Source organism: Miniopterus natalensis, chromosome 18 (genome assembly GCF_054644295.1).
Source record: "Miniopterus natalensis isolate mMinNat1 chromosome 18, mMinNat1.hap1, whole genome shotgun sequence".
NCBI lineage: Eukaryota > Metazoa > Chordata > Mammalia > Chiroptera > Miniopteridae > Miniopterus > Miniopterus natalensis.
This window is the reverse complement of record NC_142098.1, coordinates 27,747,934-27,775,427: the sequence shown is the minus strand read 5'-3', so window position 1 is coordinate 27,775,427 and position 27,494 is coordinate 27,747,934. Positions and strand designations below refer to the sequence as shown.

At 49.0% G+C, this 27,494-nt stretch overlaps 1 protein-coding gene and 1 pseudogene across 1 annotated transcript; both read left to right on the top strand.

Moving 5' to 3' along the window:
- Nucleotides 1-1,510: 1,510 nt before the first annotated feature.
- Nucleotides 1,511-27,464, top strand: PSKH1 (protein serine kinase H1). The gene is made up of 3 exons (XM_016200744.2): nucleotides 1,511-1,592; nucleotides 11,741-12,767; nucleotides 25,164-27,464. The coding sequence occupies exons 2-3, from the start codon at nucleotides 11,811-11,813 to the stop codon at nucleotides 25,479-25,481; spliced, it is 1,275 nt and encodes a 424-aa protein (XP_016056230.1). The 5' UTR covers nucleotides 1,511-1,592; nucleotides 11,741-11,810; the 3' UTR covers nucleotides 25,482-27,464.
- Nucleotides 22,949-24,949, top strand: LOC107527877 (large ribosomal subunit protein eL33 pseudogene; annotated as a pseudogene).
- Nucleotides 27,465-27,494: the final 30 nt, after the last annotated feature.

Genomic DNA, 27,494 nt, shown 5'->3' with positions numbered 1-27,494 from the left:
AGACAAACTGATGTTTATTGGTGTTAATTTATTTTTAGGTTTAAAGTATAGCATTAGCTTATAACAGTGATTTTCAACCTTTTTCATATCATGGCACATATAAACTAATTACTAAAATTCTGCAGCACACCAAAAAAAATTTTTTTTGACAATCTGACCAAAAACATTGGTATAATTCTGATTCATTCACTCTGGACAGCTATTGTGTTGGCTGCCATTAAAAATATATATATATCTTAAAAAATAAATAAATAAAAATAAAAATATATCTTGATTAATTTCAGAGAGAGGAAGGGAGAGGGAAAGAGAGATAGAAACATCAATGATGAGAGAGTCATCGATCTGCTGCCTCCTGCATGCCCTCCTGGTGGGGATTGAGTCAGCAACCCTGGCAGGTGCCCTGACCAGGAATCAAACCTCGATCTCCTGGATCATAGGTTGATGCTCAACTGCTGAACCATGCCTGCCCGGCTGGCTGTCACTTTTTTACTTGACAAGCTAAGGGAAAAACGGTCAGTGCCCTTGACCAACTAACTAGTCAGGCATAGTATGTTTCAAAAATTCTTGCGGCACACCAGTTGAAAATTGCTGGCTTATATAGTCCATTAAAGATAGTTCCATGTGCGGATTAAGTGTTCATTCAATAAAGACTTGTTGAATAAATGCACAGACTGAAATGAGGAAGGTGGATGGAGGTTACAATCCTCATCACCTGAAGCATCTATTCCTCCCCTCTCCTCCCCTGCAATTTGGGTTGTCTGTAAAGTAGTGAGAGGATTCTGACCCTATAGAGAAGTCGTTGTGAATAATAACAAGTTGTGTTTTTTTTTAAATCTACTTGGTTTTCAGTCTTAGGATACACTTAAAGTCAACAACAACAATAAAAATGAAAACAAAAAGTATGATACTCCTGAATTGGCCCAAGACCACCAATCCTCAAGTTAACCATTTTCAACTCCTCTGAGATGAAGGCCAAATTTAACATATCTAAGTGCCTGAATTATTTTAACTGCAGTTTTCAAAACATAGATTTGGTAATAAAATTTAAATCGATCCTTTGGGGAGTTCCAAAGGCACTTCCAGTAACCTGCTGAAACGCATTACGTCCCCAACCTTGTACGACAGAGCACCCTCTCCTCTAACCGGAAACTTGAAACTTTCTCCCTACGCAGATACTCCTTTTTCTTTTTTTAAAAAATTAATCTTTTTACTTTAATTTTTTAGCTGTAGTTGACATTAAATATTATTTTATATTAGTTTCAGGTGTACCTGCTTTTTCTGTAACAGATTCCTCCCGCAGCCAACGGTGGAACTACATAGAGCAACAATTAGACCCGCCCCCCCAGCTCGTCCCCGCCCCGAAGGCTTGATTGGCAGGCCACGCTTGGAGTGCCCCCAACCGCGTAGCCCGGCCCTCCGGAGCGTCCGCCCCCGCCCCGCCCCGTAAGCGTCCGGGTTTGTTTTGGCGTCAAGCGCACTCAGTGATGACGCCACGACGCTAACGCCTGAGGATGGCGGCGGCGGCCGTGGCCGCGGCCCCGAGAGGGTCGGCACTGCCACCAAGACGCCGAAGAGCCCGCCGCCCCCGCGAGGTGAGGCGGCCCGGCCCAGGGCTACGGCCCAACGGGCGGGAGGGGCTGACGAGCTACGGCCACGGTCGCCTCTTGGCGCACTGGGCCTGTCCTTTCCCAGACCCGAGCCTTCGGCCCGTGCCAGGTGTGCCGGGGCCTACGGGGCTGGGGAGCAGGCCAGGCGATGGCTGCTCGGGGTCTCCGGTGTCCTAGGCCGGAGTGGCCTTGAAACGTGCTGCTGCGCTGGGTAGCCCATCTCTGGGGCCTCGTGGGCCTGGTAGACGTGGTCAGCTGCCCTGCCTGCTGTTCAGCCAGCCGGCGTCGGTCATGGTGAACTAACCCGGTTGTCCTCACTCCCTTCTCGTGTCCAGCACCTACTCCACACCCCTCCTTTGCGACTGAACGCCAGGGGCTGGCGGGGAGCTGGTCGCTCGCTTCCTTATTCACTCTGGGGAAAAAGCAGGCCTGAGTCCAGCCAGGTCGCCTGTCCCTCAAGCCAGTCATCCCTCTGCTTATAAAGAGAAGTCCAACTGTTCATGCTCACTCCCACTAAATGAAGCTGCTGAAGTGATAATTCTCAGCTGAATAAGTCCTTGACTACCGAAAACTGGTTTCTTAGTGCCTACAGGATAAAGGCTAAGCCTTTTAGGAAGGCATATAGAGTTCTTCATAATCTGAGAGGCCTAACTCTGAAGTCAACACCTGGGCATTGCTGCCTTCTGTTTACATATTTTGTTGTTAGGGCGTGTGAGCCTTCTGTTAGCTCTGTGGTTTAATACTCTTGTGCTTTAGATACGCAATTTTCTCTGTAATATTCTTTCCCCTCCACCCACCAGTACGGAAAATTTACATCTGTCCTTTAAAATTCACCTTAGATTTCATTTCCTTGGAAAAGCCTCCCTTGCTTCACATATAACCATTGATGACTCTGTGCTTGTATTCATGTGACTGCTGTTGATAAATAGATCATATTGTGTCACATGATGGTGAGTTTGGGGACTGTGTATCTGCATCCAAATGTCTGGCTCTCCCTGGCATAAAGTAGGAGCTAAATCCACTGGGATAGTTTGCTGGTTTAGAATGGACACTGATTCAGCTGTATCACTGAGCACCTATCAGGGCCCAGGGTCTGAGATGAGTACAGGTAACGTGTATTTTGAGTTTGCACATGCATGCATATGAATGTCATAGGTGGTGCAGCCTTGTCAGCCTTGATGGTCTAAAGTAGTTTTTCAGGATACAAATTCAAGAGTCTCATTCTCTGAGACTGATTCAGAAGACCTGGAATCTGGATATATATTTTGAAAAAACTCTCTAGGTGACTTTACTGTGCTTTCTGGTTGAAGATCTTTGTCATTGCCCCCAGGAAACTGTTATGTCTTCTTCTTTGTCTAGTGGAAAGGGCTAGCTGTGCCTCATGGCCTTCCATTGCAGTCTCATTGCCCGTACCTTGGGGAAACAGTAGGATTTGATGGTTAGACATATGAGCTTTGGAGTCAGAAAGACTGGGAGTCAGCTCTTGGCTTTTATGAGATCTCGAGGCTCTCTGAGTTCTAGTTTGCTCATTCCAAAATAGGAATAATCATGCCAACTTTATGTGGTTGCAGAGAGAAGTGAGAGTGCATATAAGATATTTAGCACAGTTGGAACTCAGCAAATGGCAGCCACTGTGTTTACTAATGGCTGTTTTTCCCAGAACGTGCCCCGTGTTAAAAGGAGATTTCATCTTACTAAGCCTGTTTGCTCTTCAGACTGAGCCTCCTGTAGGAAGCTGCCTTGTGTTATGTGACTTCCTCAAGGTCTTTTCTGGTCTTTGGGGAAAGTTCTGACAAACTGCTTCTACTCAGGACAGTTGTAGTTGGCCATTCCCTTAGGAGAGATTCAGAAAGCTGACTCACTAGAGGGTGGCTTTGGTAAATAAGCACATTGTCCAGATCTAATTGCTGTTCTTGCACTTGTTAAGTTGTATTAATGGGCTAGAGAATGTGCAGCTTTCAGGAAATCTGTTTGCCTCCAACACTGAGCTAGAGTTGCCTTTCACCTAGAATGGAATACCCCTGTAGATCTTAGTGTCTGTGGAATCTGAACTAGATACTGGGGTTCTTTGTCACATATATGGATGAGACTTTTGTTTGGCCTTCTGTTTTACTTTATAAGTGTGAGCATGTTATGTGGGCAACTTCAGTCCTCTTCAGAACTTCCCAATTGATGTGAATGGACTATAGCTGTTCTAAAACATTGACCCTTAAGTTTGGAGATAGTTGGGAGCATCTGTCTCCATTGACCCCAGGGTACACAGAGAAAAATTAAAGAAATACAGCCCTGGAAGGAGGGAAGCAGTTCTGTTTGTTGAGAGCTGGAGAGAGACTTACTTATTCGAACTTCTTTTCCTTCCAAGAATCTTACTCAGTGAGTATTAAGCTGATTTGTGTTGGCTAGGTCATCACTGAGCTAATTCTTGGTACAGCTCTCTGTTGCCATGGTGTCTAATGTGATGCTAAAGTAGAAAAATGTGGTGTTTTCATTTGCTGGGAGAAAATGACCTCAGAGGAACCCCTTCCAGGCTGCCAGCCTTTAAGTGGCCTTGCAGGGCATTATAAGGGTAATGGATTAGGGACTCTTGATGTGGAACCATCTGGGCTGTAAGTTCCTTGAGAGCATAGATTATGGCTACCTTCGTTTTGTCTGTCACAGTCCCTGGCAAAGTTCCTGGCTCACAGGAGCTCAGTAAATTTTTGTGGGTTGAACTTTAGGATGTTGGAAGGAGAACCCCAGGTACATTCCCACAATCTGTGTTTCTGACGATGGGATGGGCAGTAGGTGGGATGTCTTAGGTGGAGTTGGGGTCACAATAAAATAAGGAGGACACAATGTTTGAACTTCTCTCCCTCTCTCAGTCTTAAGGCAGGAGTCTGCCCACCAATTATTTATTATTTTTAAAAATATATATTTTTATTGATTTCAGGGAGAGAGATAGAAACAGTGATGAGAGTCACTGATTGGCTGCCTCCTGCACGCCCCCTGCTGGGGATCGAGCCCACAAATCAGGCATGTGCCCTGATAGGGAATCAAACCGAGATCTCCTGGATCCTAGGTCGATGCTCAACCGCTGAGCCACACCGGGCCGGGCCCACCAGTTATTACCGTGTCCTTAAGAAGTGAGTTTCCCAAGTAACTATATTCTAAAAGGAAGTCATAACAATTTTTATTATGAAATAATACTTAAAACATTATAAGAGTGATTAATGTACAGTGTCTTTAGACACAAACGCTAATGATTTGGTGTATATTCCTTCAGCTTTTTTTTTTTTTTTTTAAGTATATCTTTATTGATTTCAGAGAGAGGAAGGGAGAGGGAGAGAGAGAGAAACATCAATGATGAAAGTCATAGATCAGCTGCCTCCTGCTCCCCCCTGCTGGGGATGGAGCCTGCAACCTGGGCATGTGCCCTGACTGGACCGAACTGCAATCTCCTGGATCTGAGGTCTATGCTTAACTGCTGGGCCATGCCCGGCTAGGCTTCCTTCAGCTTTTAAAACTTATGCATGTATTAGTCTATACATCTTTACAATATATACTTTTGTTAACTTTAAGAAATGTAATATGTGGTGATGATTAAAAAATATAGCAATAGCACAGAAATATATAAAGTGAGAAGTAAAAGTCCCCCTTCCTTTCATCCTTCTGCCTGTTCTCCTCACATTCCACACCCTAGAGGCAATTATTGTCAACAGTTTCTTTCCTACCCTTCCAGGATATTTTTTTCTGTGTATATGTCCAACTTTTAAAAATCCCTCTTGGCCCTAACCAACCAATTTAGTTCAATGGTTAGAGTATCGGCCTGCGGACTGAAGGGTCCTGGGTTCCATTCTGGGCAAGGGCACGTACCTCAGTTGTAGGCTCAGTCTCTGGCCCCAGTCGGAGCGCATGCAGGAGGCAACCAATTGATATGTCTCTCTCACATCAATGTTTCTCCCTCCCTCTCTCCCTCCCTCCTTCTCTCCCTCCCTCCCCCCCTTTCACTCTCTGAAAAAGCAATGAAAAAAATATCCTCAGGTGAGGATTAAAAATAATAAAAAATAAATAAAAATCCCTCATTGGACATATGCTTTACATACTATTTTAAACTACTTAATACATCATAGATGTGGGTCCTGGCATGAAGCCACTCAATAAAGTTAAGTAACTGGTATCTTTCTTTGTCAATATATATGGATTTACCTCATTCTTTTCAAAAGCTACAGCTCATTCCATTGTATGAATATATTTTAATTTATTCCCTTCCTGATCGTTATTTGGGTTGTTTCCATTTTTCCCTTATTATAAAGAATGCTGCCATAAACTTTCTTGTACCAATATATATATTTGCATACTTGTGCAAGCGGTTTCATAGTGTTATTTCTGAATGTGAAATTGCTAGTCCAATGTCAGTTTTCCTGTTTCAGAAAGCAGAATCATGTAGTTCCCCGTAAAGTTGCATAGGTCCTTGTTCGGGGGTTTATGTCTAAAGTGACAGGCTGCTTTGCCTGGTATATCTCTGCTTGCCTCATGATGGTTAGATGTGCTGTTTAGCAGTTACTTATTTCTGGGATTACTCAGTGATTACTGCCTACTTCATTTGGATAGACAGTCTTTCAAAACATGGGAGCAGAATATAGAAATCTTTGCAGGCGAAAGGTTATGAAGCTTTGCTGTGAAGAACTATCTTAGGGAATGTTATTAGAGAGGGCTGGGTCCTGTGGGCCCCTGTCTGGGAGACATTCACAGACCTGGCTTCTGTGTTTCAGAATTCATCCTTGCCTCTTGCCTCTAGGCCCATGGGGTCAGGTCTGGCAGCTTGTAGACAAACTTACTTTGGAGATAAGATAACAATCTGTATAAGACTAAATAGACCTGAGAGTTCTGGCTTCCTTTGTTGTTGAGGACATTTACACAAGCTCCCAGAGAGCCTAGCTCTGGTTTAACCATCAATTTGGCCTCTTTCTGCCACTTGAAATTTCTGAAGCTCTGGGGTTGTTGCTTCATAGCAAATGGAAACCCAAGAGCCAGACCACCTTTATTTATTGTTAACAAACATTGAGTGCCTGCTCTGACTGAGCTCAGTACTTTGCTGGGTGTCAGAGAGTTTGAGAAGTGGCCCCTTCCCTCAAGGGGCTGACAGCTCTAGTGATCAGAAGCAGTCAAGAGTACAACAGTGAGCACTGTGACCCAGACTGTACTTGGAATGGACATTTCAGAAGACAGGCCCTTCAGAAAAGGTTTGTTGATTCACCAGCTGAGTGGTGTGAGGAAGGATTGAGGCCTTGACCTGGTGAAGCCCAGCTTTGATATTCCTGCAGTCTTTCCTGCATAATGGACAGAGCTCTGGACAGAGAACCAGGAGACTTGGGTCCATGCTTGGCCATCACTGTTTGAGTGGCTTCAGACAAGTTTCTACCCTGACCAGGGCTGGGGATCGAGCCTGCAACTGAGGCATGTGCCCTTGACCAGAATTGAACCTGAGACCCTTCAGCCTGAGGGCCAATGCTCTAACCACTGAGCCAAACTGGCTAGGGCAAGAGTTTTTTTATTTATTGATTGATTTTAAAGAGGGAGAGGAAGGGAGAGAGAGAGAGAGACTTGTTCCACTTATTTATGCATTCCCTGGTTGATTCTTGTATGTGCCCTGACTGGGGATTGAACCCACAACCTTGGAGGCTGTAACCAACTGAGCTACCTGGCCAGGGCCTGAAGAGTTTCTAATAAGAACAAATGTGAACCCGGCTGGCATGGCTCAGCGGTGAGCATCAACGTATAATCCGGGAGATTGCGGCTCGATTCCTGGTCAGGGCACATGCCCGGGTTGCGGGATCAACCCTCAGCAGGGGATGTGCAGGAGGCAGCCGATCAATGACTCTCATCATTGATGTTTCTATCTCTCTCTCCCTCTCCCTTCCTCTCTCTGAAATCAATAAAAATATATTTTAAAAATACGTTAAAAAGAAAACAAAAACAAATGTGAGAGAAATTGTGTCCCAGGAAGGAAGAAGGAAGGTCAGAGAGGGATAATCCTTGGTTCTCTCACTGCTGACTTGAGATCCTTATGCATGTTTTGTTTGTTTAAAAGTGAAAAGTCAGGCCTTTTCTTTTGCAAACTTTAGTTTTTCTCATCAGGACCAGACTAGGTATACACATTTAAACAAAAAGAGCCAGTGTATATGCCTGGAGATAGTTATTTATTTGGTGGATCTAGGATTCTGCCTCCTTACCAGGAAGAATTGACATCTGAGTGGCTTTGCTGGGTTACTCATGCAGTTTGTCTTTCCTCCAAATGGTGGTAGATGTTGCTTACCTTGTGGTCTTGGGGATCAGGGACTTGTGTTCTGCCTCAGGAATCCTGGCCCAAGAGCTATTCTTTTCCTGAGCTGTAGCCCTTTACTGCATTGAAGTCTTGTGTTTTCCCTGAAGGATAAGATGAGTTTGCAAATTTACAAAGTCCATAGTTCTAATCTTTGGACTCTGTGACAAGGACTTGTTTCCTTTTTTTTGGATTTTCTATATTTATTTATTTATTTTTAACATTTATCTTTATTGTTTAAAGTATTACAGATGTCCCCGCCCTTGATCCCCTCCACCCCACATCCGCCCCACCCCCAGGTCTTCCCCATACTGTTTTCTGTGTCCATGGGTTATGCATTTATGCATATAAGTTCTTTGATTAATCTCTCCTCCACCCACTCCCTCACCCTTGCCTTCCCTCTGAGATTCGTCAGTCTGTTCCATGCTTCTGTGTCCCTGGATCTGTTTTGTTCATTATATTCCACATATGAGTGAGGTCATGTGATACTTGTCTTTCTCTGACTGGCTTGTTTTGCTTAGCATAATGCTTTCCAGTTCCATCCATGCTATCCCAAAGGATAAGAGATCCTTCTTTTCTATAGCTGCATAGTATTCCATAGTGTAAATGTACCACAGCTTTTTTATCCACTCATCTACTGATGGGCACTTGGGCTGTTTCCAGATCTTAGCTATTGTAAATTGTGCTATGATCATAAGGATGCATAAGTTCTTTCTGATTGGTGTTTTGGGTTCCTTAGGATATATAGGGAACCTTGTTTCTAAATGCCTTTGTTTAAACATCATTTCCTAAACTTCTGTTTGGGATCCCCTGGGCATTTGGGTGAGTACTGTAGCAAATCCTGAAGAGCCTTGTTTTGATGGGGGAATCTTCCTCTCATGTGAGGAAAGATAAACCTCATTCTATTGAGAGTCATATTGATTAAAACATACAGGTTTAACATACTGATTAAAACTGGAGCCTTTTATCTGTAGTCTCCAAATTCCTCCTTTTTATCTGATAGATTGGTAATCAAGGTTTTAGGTATGTTTCAGAGATGAGCTTATTCCTTGAAAGAGTTGGCTACATCAGTCAGTATCACCACCTCACATTCAGGCCCTTGACTCACTGGAATCTGATGGTCTCTGTGTGTTTTCTCTGACCTCCCAAGGTGCTGCAGCAAAACCTGCCTGGGTGTCTCTCTGTTGCCTTTGATGAGATATTTTGCTAGCTTTGCAAGAGGTGGGGTTGGGTATAGATGTTGTCTCTTAGCCCTAAACACCACCCTTGAGGCAGCAATGGAATCTCTAACCCTGACCAGCCCTTTTCTTTTTCTTTTCTTTTTTTAAAAATTTATCTTTATTGATTTCAGAGAGAGGAAAGGAGAGGGTTAGAGAGATAGAAACATCAATGATGAGAGAGTCACTGATCAGCTGCCTCCCGCACGCCCCCGACTGGGGATCGAGCCTGCACCCTGGGCATGTGCCCCGACCGGGAATCCAACCCCGATCGCCTGGATCCTGGGTAGACGCTCAACCGCTGAGCCACTCCCAGCTGGGCTCTTTTTCTTTTTCTTTTTCTTTCTTTTTTTAATACTCACCTGAGGATATTTCTTCCATTGCTTTTTAGAGAGAGTAGAAGAGAGAGAGGGAGGGAGAAACATCCATGTGAGAGAGACACATTGATTGGTTGCCTACTGCACGTGCCCTGACCCGGGCCAGGGATTAAGCCTGTAACCAAGGTATGTGCCCTTGGCTGGAATTAAACCCAGGACCCTTCAGTCCTCAGGCTGATGCTGTAACCACTGAGCCAGACTGGCTAGGGCTGACCAGCTCTTTTCAAATGTTAGATTCTATATCCAGTGGCCTGCAGTAAATGTCACATGGATAGTCCTCATGCACTGCAAGACATCCAAAACTGACCTCTTCCCACTGCTTCCTAAACCTGTCCTTTTGCTCTACTCCTTACCTTTTTACCCAGGAACCTGAGTGAGGGGCTGGAGTGCAGTCCTCACTCCACCCTTTCACTCATTATGTCCAGCTTCCAATCCCTATCAGTTCTCTTGCTGACATCTCTCCATTCCACCCTACTCTCTGGGTCACCCCCCTTCACTGGCCCTTTTAGTCCACTTTGACCCTTTTCCAGTTCAACCTCACGCTTCCTCCTGAACACAAGTTGAGCACCCTTTCTTTCTTTGTAAACCCTGTAGTAGCTTCCCCTCACCTCCCAGGAAGGTCCTGACTCCTCACTGTAACTTGTTCTGCTCTCAACAACCTGGTTCCTGCCTTCCTTCCAAAACTCCAGCCCCCCCACAGGCCTGTTTTCACATCACCAGACTGCCTGTATCCATGCACAGGCTGCTACTCTGGGCCTCTGGGCCTTCAAATGCATTATTCTCTGTGCCTGAAACACCATTCCCAACTTTCTTCACCCGACTCATTCTTACCTCAAATTCATGGTGGAGGTCACCTCCTTCAGGAAGCTTTCCCTAATCCCAGCGTCATTCTACATATATCTACTATTGTTTCCCAAGCCTCGTACTTACCATGCTATATTGAAATTATGTTTTTATGCTTTTCATTTACACTATGTTTATTGACTGTGTTTTGCTTGGGTGTTTTTGTGTGTGTATATGTTGAAATGTAACCTACACTGGATGTCTTATTCATTTCTGTATCTCTAGTAGATATTTAATAAATGTTTAATAAAATGATTTAATAAATCATTTTATCCTCAATTCTGTATGTCATAATTAATAGGAAATTCTCAGCTCTCTTCTTTTGCCCTTGGGTAAAAGACTCAGAGAAGGGCAGAGACTTAGAGAAGGGCAGCCTGAGTTGAAGTGACCTCTGGAAAGCCATACTTCCACACTTCACCTAGTCCAGGGTCACACCAGCAACAGGGTATTAAGAGATCGGAACATCTGTGTCTGGGAAACAAATGGGGAAGGCTCCTGATCCTCATCTCAAGGAAGCAGAGCACCTGATCCACAGCCTGAGTCACATCTGGATGAAGCTGCTGGTATCCTTTCTGAGCTCAAAGCTCACTCTGCCTCTTGAATGATGCCTAGTTTAGTGGCTACCTGGTGGCACTGTGCTAAGGCTTGTGGTCCCAAGTTCACTGGGATTGATTTCAGCTAGCTCTGGGACTTACATGGCATTTTAACCATCTATGTGGTGACTAGGGAAGTGAGAGACCCTGAAACGGTATTAATTATACTGTCAGGGCAAAGATGGTGCATTTACAAAGTAGTGGAAGCTGTCCAGCAAAGAGTGAGGTTAGGGCATAGACCCAGGGCAGTGTTGCAGGGGGATCATGCCTGCAGAAGGCAAGAGGGCCAGGAAAGATACACACAAAGGAGGCCTAGGAGTAACAGCTTTCTGAGCCCTGGTAGGTGATAGTGTTGGGAGAGTAGGACTCCAACACTCTACACCCCCGTTTCAGGAAAGATGAGTCAGAGTAACAGGAGGAAAGACTTTAACATGAAAAAAACATAGAACTTCAACTAGGATAAGGAACTCAGGCAGAGTAGGGAGGAAGGTGGGGGCAATAACAGCTGAGCCTGGTGCATGTTCCTGCCCTCTCTCAGGGTTGAAGAGCAATGTGAGAATCAGATCCAGGGAGATGTAAGTGAAGACCATGATGCTCAGATCTGGTCTTTCATCTAGATCCTCCATTGAGCCCAGGCTCTGAGCACTCATGGACCAAAGCCATCCTCCCTTCCAGGGAACCATATTAGAGTCATGTCTTCAGGCTAGGGTTGAGGGACAGAAGGAGAGGGGAGGTGGATGGCTGGTATTCTTTTAGAGGTGTCCCCAGCTATGCTGAGTTGTCCTCTCTTCTGTCTGCATAGGTGTAGACGGGGCACTGCCTGCAGAGCAGGTCCTGCCAGCCTCGCTGGAGAGGATGCCCCCGTGTCCGTGATGGGCTGTGGGACAAGCAAGGTCCTTCCTGAGCCGCCCAAGGATGTCCAGCTGGATCTGGTCAAGAAGGTGGAGCCCTTCAGTGGCACTAAGACTGATGTGTATAAGCACTTCATCACGGAGGTGGACAGTGTTGGCCCTCTCAAAGCTGGGCTCCCAGCAGCCAGTCAGTGTGCAAACCCCTGTCCTGGTGCCCCCACTCCCGGCCACACAGAGCCTCCTTCAGAACCACCACGCAGGGCCAGGGTGGCTAAGTACAGGGCCAAGTTCGACCCACGTGTGACGGCCAAGTATGACATCAAAGCCCTGATTGGCCGAGGCAGCTTCAGCCGAGTGGTACGTGTGGAGCACCGGGCAACCCGGCAACCATATGCCATCAAGATGATTGAGACCAAATACCGGGAGGGGCGGGAAGTGTGTGAGTCAGAGCTGCGTGTGCTGCGCCGGGTGCGCCACGCCAACATCATCCAGCTGGTGGAGGTGTTTGAGACTCAGGAGCGTGTGTACATGGTGATGGAGCTGGCCACTGGTGGAGAGCTCTTTGACCGCATCATTGCCAAGGGTTCTTTCACTGAGCGCGACGCCACGCGGGTGCTGCAGATGGTGCTGGATGGTGTCCGGTATCTGCATGCACTGGGCATCACACACCGAGACCTCAAGCCTGAGAATCTGCTCTACTACCACCCAGGCACTGACTCCAAGATCATCATCACCGACTTTGGCCTGGCCAGTGCTCGCAAGAAGGGTGATGACTGCCTGATGAAGACCACTTGTGGCACACCTGAGTACATTGCCCCTGAAGTACTGGTTCGAAAGCCCTACACCAACTCAGTGGACATGTGGGCACTAGGTGTAATTGCTTACATCCTGCTCAGTGGCACCATGCCCTTTGAAGACGACAACCGCACCCGGCTGTACCGGCAGATCCTCAGGGGCAAGTACAGTTACTCGGGGGAGGTGAGTCTGCCCTGTCTCAAAGATGTTGGGAGGCCCATGGGTGTTGGGTTCTGTTCTACAGCTTTCCATCAGAGGGATGTGCTCTGATGGCCATGCTGGTGGGGCTGGGCAGGTGATGTAAAAATGATGAAATGAGACTAGTAGGATGTGTGAGTTAGGGTTCCTCCCAAAATGAACCCTGAGACAAGGACTTGGGAGCAGATAGTTTAATTGGGATGTGATTCCAGTAAGCACAAGTAAAGGGTGGGGGAAAAGAGGCAGAAAGGGAAAAAGCCAATAGACTACCACTGTGGGCCACTGGAACTCAGTCCCACTGGGGACCCTGTGAATAATCATGTGGAGGGTGTCTCAAAATTGTACCCTTGAGGGGCAGGGAAGTGTATGGTTTTTAATCCATTGACTCCTGATGAGTCAAGAATTTCTTTGGGGGCTTTAAATCCCTAGCATTTCTGGTCTGTCCTGAATGCCAACTAGTGCCAGAGAAAGTCATCAGGCAAAGAAGCAAAGAGCTGCAGGCCCTGGCAATGGGAAGCTGTTAGCACACACAGGAGCACCACAGCTGTAGGTGAGCTCAGATGGGCTGATAGGATGTGGGGCAGGGCCTTCATAGTATCTGCTCTGTCTGGACTGGGGCAAGCTAGAGCGACCATGGCCTGTCTAAAGGAGCAGCTGCTGCTCATCTCTGCCCAGCTTTGCCCCGCAGCAGTGAGGACTCCATACTTTCAGATATTCCAACTTTTGAAAGAATCAGAAAAATCTGATCTTAAAATGTTGGAATCTAGTTCACATATTTAGGTAGTACCTTGTGTGCCAACAATGCTAATCTGTAGGCCAGGTTCAGACAACTGGCTATCAGTTTGTGTTTTTGGATCCACTGATACCTGAAAAAATCCATTAGGTTTCAGCACTGCTGGGAGTTGAAGGAAGGTGCAGGAAAACTAAGAGCTGGTCGGTTGTTAGGCAGGATGCTGCTGGGTAGGAAATGAGGCTGACCCCTGGAAACAGCGCTGCAGGCTGGAGTATAATGGGGTGCTCAGGGAGGCTGTGAAGAAAAGAATGTGTTTTATATCTTTATGTAGGAAGTAAGGTGAGCTTTGTAGGACGACAGGATTCTGCCAAGGCAGTAAGGATCCATCCCCAAGTGCCTCCTGCAGAGTGTTCCCTCCAGTGTTCCCCTCAGGCCTGGGCTTGCTGAGGAGCTGTCCTTGCCTCTTGAATAACCCGCATGGAGGAGAGGGAGGTCTGGGACCAGATCCCTTTGGCAGCCCAGCTTTCCTCCCAGAGATTTTGGACTAGGCCCTCTCTGACCCAGCCAATTGACCCAGAGCCCCATTTCCTGCAGGAGTCACCCAAAAGCCTCATGCTACTTTGCCTTCAGCACTTGAGGTCCTGTGCTCCATCATCCTCCCTGTCAGCTTCCAGACATGGTCATGTGGTCAGTCAAGGACTTCCCTCCTGTGGGCATGGGGGCTGGCATTCTCTGGGGATTCAGGTTACATGTCTCAGGGTAGACCTTCCTCTTCAGGTTACCTCTGTGCCAGCAAAGGAGAAACTGGAACATTCTCCAGCTTTTCCCTAAAGTTTTCCATGTTTTCTTCTCTGCTCCAAATGCATTCAACAAAACAAGCGCTGACTGGCTGGGAAGCCCAGGCTGCAACGGAGTAGTCACAGAGGACATTGTTTTGCTCAGTCTCTGGGCCTTGTTTCATCATGGGTCTGAAGACCCAGAATCCACCTCACAGAGGCAGTGTTGTGTTTAGGCTGTGCCTGGTTTGCTGTGCTCTTGGAGCTTTAGCCTCTGGAGCTCTGTGTGGTGCCAGGTTGTTGAGGGTCTGGCTGGCAGAGGGAGTAGCAACCTTAGCTATGGGAGAGAGGGAGGTTTCTGAAGAGATGCTGACAAAGGAAGGACTCTTTAGAAAAGTCTGTAGGTTTTCCCAAGAGTTCCTGACTCTGGCAGTTGTTGAACAGGCAATTTATCTAATTGGAGCTTGTGGAGTCTTGCTAACTGGCTATTGATTATCTGAGGGGGCAGAATGACAAATGGATGGGGTGCGGAATGGACTGAGGCTTCCTGTTCCTACTGCAGCCACAAGACGGGGTCCTGAGATTCTACTTCCTGCTCTGTTGGAATCACAGGGCATGAACCTGGGGCTTCCAGTGTTTAGGGGGACACTGCCCAGCCTCTGGCCCTACTACCTTTAATCAGGTTTCCAGTTCCAGAGTTGCATCCCTGGCCAGTCCTGACAACACCTGTCTGTTTCCAGGAGTTTGGCTGACCCTCAAAAGAGATTCCACCACCTTCTGACAGAGAGCTCTGGATTGGGAGGGATTTGTTTGGGATGTTTCCAGGGTGAGGAGTCCTCATCATTAGATCAGGCTCTCTGAGCTGGAGACCAGTATCTGTCTTTCTGTTCTGCTGCTTATTTCCTACCCATAAGTACACCTGGGGAAGATAGAGAGAAATGAAGGTCTGTTCTCCATCCCCATGGGGCTTGAGATTGCTTGGGGGGAAAGGATGAGAAATAGGAAATGTCCACAGAATGCACTCTTGTTGTCAGGCATACGCCAGCGTGGTGGGCCTTGGCATAGAGCCACTGGGCCTGGGCAATCTGGAACATGGGCTGTGGGGCTCAGGTTATGTGGCTGGCCTGGCCCCTTTTCTTAGGGCTGGGCCCTGCCCCTGCCTTCAACTTCTTCCTCAATACAGCCATCTGCCTTTTTTCTTTTAATATGTTTTTTTAATTGATTTTTAGAGAGAGAAGATGGGAGAGGGAGAGACAGAAACATCGATCAGCTGCCTCCTGCACACCCCCTACTGGGGATCAAGCCCACACCTGGGCATGTGCCCTGACTAGGAATTGAACCAGTGACTTAGTGGCTCATGGGTCAATGCTCAACCACTGAACCACACCGGCCAGGCCCAGCCATCTGTCTTATATTGTGTGATAGTAATTTGCCCTTATGAACGAGTAAGGCCCTGCAAGAAAACCTGTCTGAGAACATGGCATGTTGAGGGGAGTGCTTCAGTCTAACTCCTTGTTCAAATAAAGTATTGCCCACTTTGAGCTCAGCAAGGTTTGGCGGTGTGCATTCTTCACCTGACAGTAAGTCCCATGGTACTTAGTGCCTTTTTAGGGACACTTTTCCTGCTGTTTGCCCCCTCATAGTGGTATCTCGTGTATACTAGGCCCTATCCGGTGGGCTTGTTCCCCAAGGGCTCTGTCCTTGCAGCCCCGTTAGGCTCAGTGGTTTCTGTGGACTTGAATAGAGGACTTCCTGCAGGACATAAGCTTAGAGGAGGAGGAGGCTCAGAGAAGGGGACATTGCTAACTGTGCTTCACAATAAACAGGAGATTGTTTGGGAGTATGGAGCAGAGGTTGACAAAGGTGGGGCAGGCCTGATGTTTGGTGTCAGGAGCTCTGTAGTGCTGGAGGCTACTTGGGGAGGCTACTTGGAGATCAGAAGCTTTAAGTGGGAGGGAGCCCTCTGGGTTCTTGATAGTAAAGGGGGAATGCAGCATAGCTAACTGAGGGCTGTTGGAGTAATCCCAGCTTGGCCTCCTGGTGGTATTTGGGCCAGATTAGGGATCCCAGAGATTGGGTTCCATGTGGTACGTGTAAGACATCATTTAGGAAGAAAAGGAGTTTGGGGGTAGAACCCTCCTGTGGCTCTGCAGGCTCATCAGCTTGTGAGGGCAGATTGAGAAAGAACTCAAGTTGCCCTCTGGCCCGGAGAGTATGTAGGGTCCTACCTTGACATCACTAGGTGGGGCCCAGTAGCAGAGGGAAGCACACCAAGTCGGCCCTCTTCAGTACCCTACCCACCATGATCCTGACAGTCTAGATACTCTAGCCCCAACTCTGGCCTCATCTCTCACCCTATTCCCTGTACATCATAGACCCAAGGCACTCACTCCCTACACTAAGCTTTTGCTCATGCTTTCCCCTCTGCTCCCAATGTCAGCCTTAGAAGAGGTCCAATTCAAACATTGCTTCATTTCCAAATAATGCTGACCACTGCCATCATGTAGTGCATGCTAAGTACCAGGCACAGGGCTGAGGACCCTACACCCAACATCTCTAATCTCTACAACAGACAGTTTAATCCCCCCATTTCCCCATTTTATAGATGAGGAAATTGAGGCTAGTAAGGGTAAGTACCTTGTCCATGCTCTCCCAGTTAGAGGGTGTCAGGCCTAGGGTTTAAATCCAGGCCATCTTGGTTTCAGAGGTCTTAGCTTTCCCATCCCTGCAGTCTTCTGTCCCTGACACATGCCTCCGCAGGTTGTCTGTCTCTGTACTTTCTCAGGCTGTTGTCTGTGGACATCTCTCTCCTCCCTGGCTTATGAGGCCCTTGAGGATAGTGTGTGTAACAGTACATATGCTCTCAATACTTTCTCCTGGCTCCTTTGAGGGAAGTACCAGTGGTTGTTGGTGATGCCTCAGAAGGGACCCAAAAGTTACTGGCTGGCAGGCAGATCAGGCTGCCCATGGTGGCTGGGAGTTCTCTCTTCTGGGGGCTGGACTCCAGGAAGAACTGGGGAGTCTGCTGGCGATGTGCTTAGGAGGGTGCTGGCCAGACCTACTTAGAGGCAAACAAAGGATTCTTGGAAGAGGAGGGAGTGCTGGGAAGGAGAAGGCTATGACAGATGATTTTGAGAGGAGAAATTTGAATACTTACCCGGTGACTGGAGGAGCTGGAGTGGAGAGGGCCAAGTTTGAGTCACAATGGAAGTGATGGGTAGACACAATGGTCAGATGTGAAGAAGCCCTGTGTGACTGTGTGATCAGTCTGAAGACACAAAGAGCCACCTTGCGAGAGCGAGCTTCCTGTAATGGAAGGCCCTAGAGGGACTGGAGCAGCTGTTTGTAAAGGAGTGACAGAGAAAGTGAGTCATCATCTCTACATCCATATGATAGGACTGTTACCGTTCTGTTTGTATTCTGTGATTCACTTGACATGAAATGTGATGCTTATGGTCTAATGTTATTGCTTTTGTCAAGAGTTCTATTCCTAGAGCAAGGACAGATGAAGAGGCTCTTGGAGGATTGATGGCAGAGAGATGCCATCAGCAGCTTTGCTGCCTCCCTGTGTTTAGCAACCTTTAATTGTCACCCTCCTCTGCTTGGGCAGTTTCTGAGCTGTAGGCGAGCCCGGGTGACTACACCAGGAATAGATGGGACTGGGCAAAGATTTTCACAAAGCTTCATTCAGGAGAGTGAGTGCTAAGGTTTTCACAGAGCTTCATTCAGGAGAGCGAGTGCTGCCCGGCAGAGGACAGAATCATAGTGGGAGAGGAAACCCACTTGCAGGTCTGATCTGCCACTACCTGGGGGATAAGTGTTAGTGGGAGGTGGCTTCACAGGGGTGGGTTTCTTGGCAATGGGCTGACCGTCTACTTGGGGTCCAAGGGCAGTTAGTTGAGCCATCTCATAATTCTGATAGCCCTGCAGGAGGATGGGTGCCCAGAGCTAGAGTTGACATTTATGTTCCCATCTCAGTTCTTCCCCACTTCTTAAAGTGACTGCTCTGGGGTGTTGAAGATAAAATGAAGTGGAGAGGATGTGGCATGTGTTGGTGCCCTTTAGGTGAAGGGGTTCAGTGCGTGTGGGGCTGGTTGTGAGGCCTGGTTCACATGCTCTGACAGGGAACACCTGGGTAAGGGGATAGGACCTTGCCCCAGAGCCAAGGGGAGGACTGCTGGGGGACGTGGGAAAGCAGAGACTGGATGTGTGTTTAGGTAGCAGACAGAATGCAGGGAGGCAGGTGGCATGTTTCCTGGCTCATGGTTGGATTTTTCTGGATGCCCATAATTGCCTCATGTTCCCACTTCCAGTATATATGGGGCTGTGATTGACCATCAGCTCCCCATTCTTTTCTCACTGCCCCCTGCTCCCAGAGTCAGAGGATAGCTTTCTTGTGTCTGAATAGCTGACAGTACAGAAAATTACAGATTGATTTAGAATTTGTTGCTCAGAGTCATCACTAAGCCCTTATTTCCTGCCCGCTTGTTGGTGGTTACTGGGTATCAAGTACTGGATACTGAAGCTGGCTCTATGCAAGGGTCCCAAGAGGATGAGCAGTGCCCCCATACCTGTTTAGAAAGGATTCCTCGACAAGGGCCATCCATACCTCACCAAAGCTCCAGATTCCTTTCTGGTTACTGGGAGGTGGCATGGTTTGGTTACTGGGTGTGGGCCATGGACCCTCATTGGTCACTGTGGTTGAAGACCTCCTCTTTGTTTGAGACTTCTTGGAGGAAGGCAGGAACAGCTCTGTCCTAGTGGGGGCAGGAGACAGGCTTTGAGTGAAGAGGGGCAGCATCCCCCTCATGTGCCATCTCTGGACCACCACTTGGCTCCCTGGAGCCCTGTCTTCTAGGCACCCCTCTGCCTCTATTGCCCTGGTTGCACCGCCCCAGAGAGTAGTACAACTTCTGTTGTGGTAGAAATAGGTGCCCATCTCTCTATATTGCTGCATTCAGCCATTCCTACTAAAACACCTTGCTTTGACCACCTATAGCATCTCATTAACCCAGGGTCAGAGCTGCTTTTCATCACTGCTGTTTCCCTCCCCTGGCCCCCACCGAGGCCTTTTCAACAAAAGGGATGTATTGTGGGTTGTGTTCAGAGTGGTTACTGGTATACCATCTGTCCCCTCCCTCTCTCTCTCTTATTGTCTGTTTCCACCTGGATAGCTCTGCCCTCTCAAAGGCCCTGTTACTTCTAGGCCCTCGTGTTCCTCTGGGAGCTGCTGGGGCTGTTGTCCTTCCCACATTCTGACCTCTTCAAATTTGCTGATCGCCTCCAATATTCATTCCCCTCTTGCCCCCACTGAGGTGGAAGCCACTGGTCCAACCACCCCCCACTAGCTGTACCTCTCCAGGCTCTCCATCCTCAGCCACAAGGTCACTCTCCTCATGCATGCATGCCTGACCTCAGAGTGTCTGTCTCCTGGTGCAAGTGTGGTGCCTAGACTTGAGCACCACTCCAGTGTGGCCTGGCCTAGACTTGAGCACCACTCCAGTGTGGCCTGGCCTAGACTTGAGCACCACTCCAGTGTGGCCTGGCCTAGACTTGAGCATCACTCCAGTGTGGCCTGGCCATTGTGGTCTGGCCAGAAAGCTGGCACTTTTATCTCTTCACTCATCTACCCTGTACTGACCAAGTGTCTGCCCTGAGCCCAATTCAGTCTACCAGCGTTCCAGGGACACAGACTTCTGGGGACAGAGGCCACAATGTGACTCCTTTGCTAACAGCCATCAGGTTTTCAAATTGTCTCAGAAATTAGAATTCTAATTAAATTAGAATTAGAAGTTAAAAAAAAAAAAGCCTGATTGGGTCCTAGAAACCACCTCCCTCAGAAGAACCCATGGGTGGAGATAGAAGAAACCACGGTGCAGCTGTCTCTGAAATCTAGAACCTTCCAGGGCTGTTCCAGGACATTGTTAAAAGCAGTCATTACTCGGTTGCTGGCACAGGTTGCCAGCATCCCTCTGATTCCACATCGAGCACACAGCACCTTTCCTGACTCTTGAGTTGTACTTTGTCCCCTTTCTGTCCCTGTCCTTCACTTCTTGGACTCTGGGCAGGTGGAGGCTATATCTTCAGTCTCTGCCTCTTTTTAAAACTCTATTATTGCCCCTTTTTTTCTCCTCTCAGGCTCTCTTCCCCAACGTCCTTCTCTTTTCTGCTGCTTGGCCCCCACCCACTCCCTGCTGGGTCCCAGGGGGGTGGATTCTGTCTGGTCTGGAAGCCCAGGTACCAGGATGGTGAGTGTCTTGACCAGAGGAGAGGATGCTGGCTCCGCTACTAGAGAGTGCCTAATTCTACTGAAGTTTTCCCAACACTTCTTCGTGGGCAACATCAGTGTGTGCTGTTCTTGTTCATACTAATAGTTCTGTTCTCCTGAGTAAACCTGAAGCTCCATTTCCCAGAATTTTCTCTGTGCCCTTTTCTCTGCTCTCATTTAGACCCACGTAAGTACAGGAAGGAGGCCTCTGAGGGTGCGAATGCTGGGTCTGAAAATACATTTTGAGAAAAGCTGAGGGAAGATCTTAGTCATGGGAGCAAAGCCCAGTCTTCTTTCTTCCCTTCCTTCTTCTAGCAGCCCTTTGGTGGGGCTGCCTTCTCTGCCAGGGAACCTTCCCCAGAGTCATCATGGGCTGGAAAGGAACCCATACAGGTCAAGAGGTCAAATCGGCTTAAATGTTAGATGCCATGCTTCTTTTCCTCACACACAGCCAAGTGAGGAAAAAGATGGGGGTCCATCTTCTTAAAATCCAGGACTTTAGAAACTAGATGAGACTTAGAATTCTTTGCATTCAGCTCCTTCATATTAAAAGCTAGGAGGCTGTGATTTCTCTAAGGTCACATAGAAAAGGCAGAACTAGAACCCATGTTGCTGGGCTTGCAGCCTAACACTTTAATCTGTCACCCAGATGCCATCTGGATGAGACACCAGATGTTTTTCACCCCTAACTCGGGAGTGGTCAGACCTGCCTGCCAGAGGGTATCTAGGGCAATCCCTGTGAGCTGGGTTTGCTGCTGGAAAGAAGCAGCTTCCTTCTTTCTCTACAGCCAAGGCCAGGAAGCTGGCTCCATTCTTTGTTCCCTTAGCCCTTGAGCGCCAGGTGAGACCACTGGTAGTGGCTTGGGTAATGTTCTTGCCACGCCCTTGTGACATGAAAGGTAGAGCAGGTTAAAAGGGCTGGGGAGTAGAGCTGGAGTGGAAAGTCCTGTGTGATTTGATGCCTCCCTCTGAAGGGAGAGTTGGACTCCAGCAAGAACAGGGGGATAAGGAAGGTAACGGTAAGGAAGTGCCCACGGGAGAGGTCCCTCCTCTAGCCCATTAGCTTCTCTGCCTTGACAGTATCAGTAGTAGCTACCCTAACTGCAAGGGGTCAAGGACTCTGGAGGCTATGGACAAGGAAGAAGGGCAGCTAACTTGACGGTCAGAGCCAGGGTGGATGTCATGCCCTTCCTCCCACAGCCTCTCTTTATCCTCAGGACAGCCCATCCTCTACCCACACAGCTCATGATGAGAGACTTGTGGAAAGGAGGGTGTCGGCTATCATCCTGGGTGTTACAGCTGTCCTCTGATCCCACAGCAGAGGGAGACCTGAGTGTCTGGAGGCAAGGCAGACTGACATTTTAACATTTTCTTCCATGCTCCGTGCTCCATGTCAGCCCAGAAATGGGTGGAAGCCTCTGGGAGACTGACTAGGTAGTACCTATCCCTTCTGTCAGCCACCTGAGGCTCATGTGTGTCCCTGATCTGGGCTCAAGTATACTAGGTGAGAGTTCTGTTCTTTACCCAGAGCCAACAGAGCTGTGGAAACCCAAGGGTATGACTGTTAAATAATTTTTCTTTTCATATGCCCAGAATACTTCCCAGCCAGTCAGTCATAGGCTGACAGACATACTCATGTGTTTCCAGGGCCCAGACATGTTGAGGAAGGAGGTGAGTTGGTCTGTAGGTGTTGAACACTTTCTTAGGAGGTGCTGAATTGGACTTAGGGCTGGAAGAATGGCCATGGAGTGTGGAAAGCTTTGGTTTTCCTTTCGGAGCCCTGTTGGAGACTTCAGCAGGGCTCCCAGGTGCCCCTATCTACAAGTAAGCCTGAGCCCTACCCTGCTGTCAGTGGGCTGGGTGAGGACCACCTTCCTGTGTTCCACTTGCCTGACTTTCCACTGCAAGTTCCTCAGTGTGTGAGGGTTAGGCTGGGTGCCATTGGCACAGCCTTGTTCTCAGGTTAGCATGACTTGAGTCCTATTGGCTCAGGGGACCCACCTGGCCCAGCTGCTCACAATTCCTCAAAAATGGGGAACTCTGGGTCCTGCCAGAGAGGGCTGGGCTGACCCTCAGATGAGTCCATCAGCATTCTGCACATAGCCTCATGTACACAAGTAATTGGAGAGGCGAGTGTTTGGGGGAGTAGGATCAATCTGACTCACTTTGGCACTAACGGCTGGCCACATGACGAGCAGCAGGGGTTGATGCCTGGCATGTGCCTGTGCCACTCTGGAGATGGAGATGCTTAAGCCCACAGGGTGGCTGAGATTGCATCGACTGCTTTGGAGCTGCAGGGGGCCTTGCTTTGGCTGGGTGTAGATGTAAAGTGGAGCGGTCTCCAATCCATGTTCAAGTTCTTGGCTTTTGAGTCCAGCTTTGCAGCTATTTATTCTCTCATCGGCAGAGGAGTTGACCCTCTTCTCTCTTGGCTGGACCAAGGGGCAGGCGCAGAATCCATGTGCTAGCTCTGTTTGGCTAGCCTAGGTTGCCAGCTGTATCTTGGGCTGTCCCACCAACAGGCTAAGTTGAGCTACATTGTGTTCCCCAGTGATTTCTCCTTTTCTTGGAGACCATGAAAGATGGCTGAGTAGCACTGGTATTCCCATGACCCAACCTGTTCAGCTCTAGATTTGCTTTGTCCATCAGTGACCATATTGTGCCTGTTTCTTTGTATCGCTTAAATGAGTGACGGGCTGCAGTGAGTGTCTCCAGTTTGGATTGGCTGGTCCCTCACATTGGCTCCTTGTGTTTAGGTGGCAACAGCAAGTCATGGGGGGCTTTCTTGAAGTATGAGCCAAAAGCTACTGTGGCAACAACTGTACAGTCCAGTCACCCTTCATGTTGGCCTCAGTATTGGAGGCCTATAGGGAAATGTGGACTAGGCTGCCTGTGCAGGAGGGCCATTGCTTCCTGCACCCTCTCGCTGCTCTCAGACAGCAAGGTATTTATGGGCCTCCCTGGGCTGCATGTTCCTGAGGCCCTGACTGCTCACCCTTCTCCTGAGGGCCAGTATCTATCTCCCAGGAAACTCTGGGAGCTGGCCCATTGTTGAGGAGGACTCTGTTAGGTGGCTGTTTAGAAATGTGGTCTCTCTGTCTTGCTTTCTTCCTTTAAGCTCAGTAAAGGTTGAGATTTGCCTTCCAAAGGGCAAATAAAGGTAGTAACTGCAAGTAGCCCCACTCCTTCTTCAGGACTCTGGATAAGTGTTCTCCCTGCCCCACTCCTGTACAGTAGTGGAGAAGGGCATGGGGGAGGAGTTGGAAGTCAAGGGAGCCCAGCTGGGGGCAGAGATAGTCACTGTTTAATTGAGTCTGCTGAATGGGCATGGAGCTGCCTCAAATGTGGGTTCCCAGATTTTCCTGTACCCCCTAGAGAGTATGTTCAGGGGTTCTCCAAGGGGAAGGGCATTGTTGGAATAGGCAGATCTCACCTGGCAGGAAGGAGGGTGATGGCCATCTGCCACAGGCTCAGCAAAGGTCCTAGCTTCCCACCCTTTGGGGAGCATCAGAGCCTATGCCAAAGTGCCCCTGGAGATGCTGGGACTTGGAGCAGTGTTGTATCTACCCTCCAGCACAGGGACTTGAGGGCCCAGGGTGTCCAGACTCTCCCTGCAGGAACTCCCTCTCCTCCCAGCAGATGGAGAAATATAATTGTCTTGAATTGTTTCCTTTTCTCCCCATGGCTGGGAAAATGATGTTTGGTGCAGGGCCTGTTATGGTAGCCCACCACCACTTTGCCAGTTGGAGGGAGGGTGGACTCTCTCTTTAAGGACTAGGAAGTTTGCCTCTAAGTGCCCTGGTGTGGGCATCCAGGGATTAGAACTTAAGTGTGGCTTTTAGAGCCTGTCAAGACCTGCTGGGAACGGGACTTCTAAAATGAAAAACTTGTTCGGAAGGCTGTGGTCCAAGGCCACTTTTGCTGGCTATAATCAGGGTCTTTGAAACAAGGGGGAACACACAGCTCTTTTTAAAATTAAAGGTGTTTATATTCAAGAAGAAACTGAATTCTCTCTAGGCAAGAGATGTGCTATGTGTACAAGACAAAGAACACAGTGACTCCTGGTGGCAAACCAAACAAAACCAGAGTAATCTGGGGAAAGGTAACTCATGCTCATGGAAACAGTGGCACTGTTCATGCCAAATTCCAAAGCGACCTTCCAGCTAAGGGAGTTGGACACAGAATCTGTGTAATGCTGTACCCCTCAAGAATTTAAACTTATTGAAAAATAAATAAATAAAAGTGGACTTGCTTTCTTGAAAAAAATAAAAAAGTCTGGCTCAGGATAGGGAGGAAGGTTTGGGTCATTCTCTTTAAATCCCTCTGAGTTATAGTGGTCCAGGGGTAATGCAGGGGTCTTCACAGGGCCCACTTCCCTGAGTCAGGCTTTGAGTCCAGGGAACCTTAGAAGTTTGCTCCTTAGGGAGCAGGGCAGGTCCTTCTCCTTAGGGAAGGGAGGCCCAGAATGTTCTACATGGGAGGAGCCAGATAAAGAGGGGAGAGTGCATACGCTGGACAAGTCTAAGTGCTGTAGTGGTGGCATTGTTGGGATGGGGAAAGCTGTGTTGAGTGTTCTCACTCTAATGCTTGTCCTTGGCCTCTAGCCCTGGCCCAGTGTATCCAACCTGGCCAAGGACTTCATTGACCGCCTGCTGACAGTGGACCCTGGCGCCCGTATGACTGCACTGCAGGCCCTGAGGCACCCATGGGTGGTGAGCATGGCAGCTTCTTCGTCCATGAAGAATCTGCACCGCTCCATCTCCCAGAACCTCCTCAAACGCGCCTCCTCACGCTGCCAGAGCACCAAATCTGCCCAATCTACACGTTCCAGCCGCTCTACACGCTCCAACAAGTCACGCCGAGTGCGGGAGCGGGAGCTGCGGGAGCTCAACCTGCGCTACCAGCAGCAGTACAATGGCTGAGCTGCCTGGCAGTGGTAGAAACATGGCATGGTCCCAGCCTGTCACACACTGCTGTGCCATTAGGGCCCAATGCCCTCTCTGGAGATAGGCCTGTATGGTCAGTGGTAGGTGAATGGCCCTGGCCCCTTCTCTGTCCCTTCAGAAGCCCTCATCCTCACCTTGGGCCTGGTGTAACAGAATGGAGGGAGCCCCCTGAACTGGGAGCCTGGCCTGACACTGATGTTCCTTTTGGTGGGTAATTGCTCTGGTACAAGTTGGGGAAAGCGTAGGACCTGGCTTTCAGTTTCCTTCACTCCTTGCCCTTGGCTCTTGGCCAGACCAAAGGGGCTTGCAGTCCCAGGTAGAGGGTGTCCTGTGGTTCCAGGACTCTTTGGGACAGTTATTTCTGGAACCGCCCCCTTTCCTCCACCAAACCTTCCTGCCTGGCCCCCCACATTCCATGGCATCCTGATCCTCATGATTATGCTCCAGTGAGAGTCCCAGGTACGCACAAAGCTTGTGCCTTGGGTGGACTCTCAGTCCCTGGCTAAATCTAAACATCCCCCCACCTCTCAGTCAAGATCTGTCTTCCTTCATGGAGACTCCAAGGACCATTCCTGGCCCTAGGACATGCCAGGATCTCTTGTGGTAGGGCCATGGCTTGGTCCTTCTGGACTGTGTGGCCCTATTGGTAGCAGGCTTGCTCCAGGCTTCAGCCTCTCTCTGACTGTGAGAGAGTTCTTGCCCACCACCAGCCCACTGCTCTCAGTGCCTCCTTTGCAGAGCCTACCATCCCCTCTCTCTCCCCCTTGGATGCTTATTCTATTCTCCAGGTGCCTCCTTCCCAACTGTGGGGCATTAAAGGGAGCCCCACTGCTGCTACCTGGGGGATGGAGGCACCTGGGCCAAGGCAAAGGGCAGGGGCTTCCCAGGGAGAGTCCCTGTGCCAGCCCTGGTTCTACGCTTGGCACTTCCCATTGTCCTTTCCCTTCAGGCTCCGCTGCTCCCTCCTCTGCAGCTGCAGGAAGGTGCCATCTAGTGTCTGGCATGAGCATAGACATCCTAGGAATGACCACAGTGCTCACCCTTCATCCTCCAGGAGGAAGTGGGAAGGAGCTGTTGCATTGAGGGAAGGTTTCCGGTCTGCTCTACTCTCCCCTTCTGCCGAGCTTCTGTGTAGCTTCCCCTGGAACTTAGCCAAACTGTGTGATCTGCCTCCGAACCCTGAGCACCTGCGGCACTGGCCTCACAGCTGGCCTTGCCCAGTCTAGCCTGTCCCCACTTCCTTTCACAGCATTACCCTTCCAGTCTGGTCCCCACTGAATCTCAGGCTGGAGGGAGCTCCTGTGGAAGGTGAGTGGAATTAGGTGGCTGCTTTCCCAGAGGTCTGAGCCAGACCATCTCCGTGTTAGTCATGGTGCCTTCCCCCACCACAAACTGGGCTGGAACCCAAGCCCCCTCAATCCACAGCTGCTATCTGGGTAGGAAGAGCCAGGGCCCAGCTTTAGCCTTAGCTAGACTGCAGGGCTCCTGCCAGCAGGGAGGGTTTGGCCCTCACTCAGTTCCTCCCAGTGGTAGCCTTGGGCCAGGCCCTCCTCTTTCTGCACGTGCCACCTCTAGTGGGATACCAAGCCAAAGAGATCACTCTGGGCCAAGTCAATTGTGCCTTATACAACCCCTCTTTCTGCCCCCAGTGCCCCTGGCATAAGGCAGATGCGAGTCCAAGCCCTATGGCCTCAGAACTCCCCGGACTTTCCCAAGTGCCCCTGGGGGCCTGAAGCCCTAGGAAATTATTTCCTCTCTTGCCCAGGATAGGCCTGGTCCTGAAGATAGGACAGAGGGAGTTTGCAGACTTGGGTCTTTGACAGGCCCACCTGGGCCTTCATGCCATGGACCGTGGGTGGAGAATGTGCAGTTATTTATTTTGTGTACTCAGTTTGTAAATGTATCCTCTGTACTCAATAAACAGGCTGCCCTCCTCAGGGAAGGCTGCCCATTCTGACAGCCCAGGCTCCTTGCTGTGCACCAAGGGGT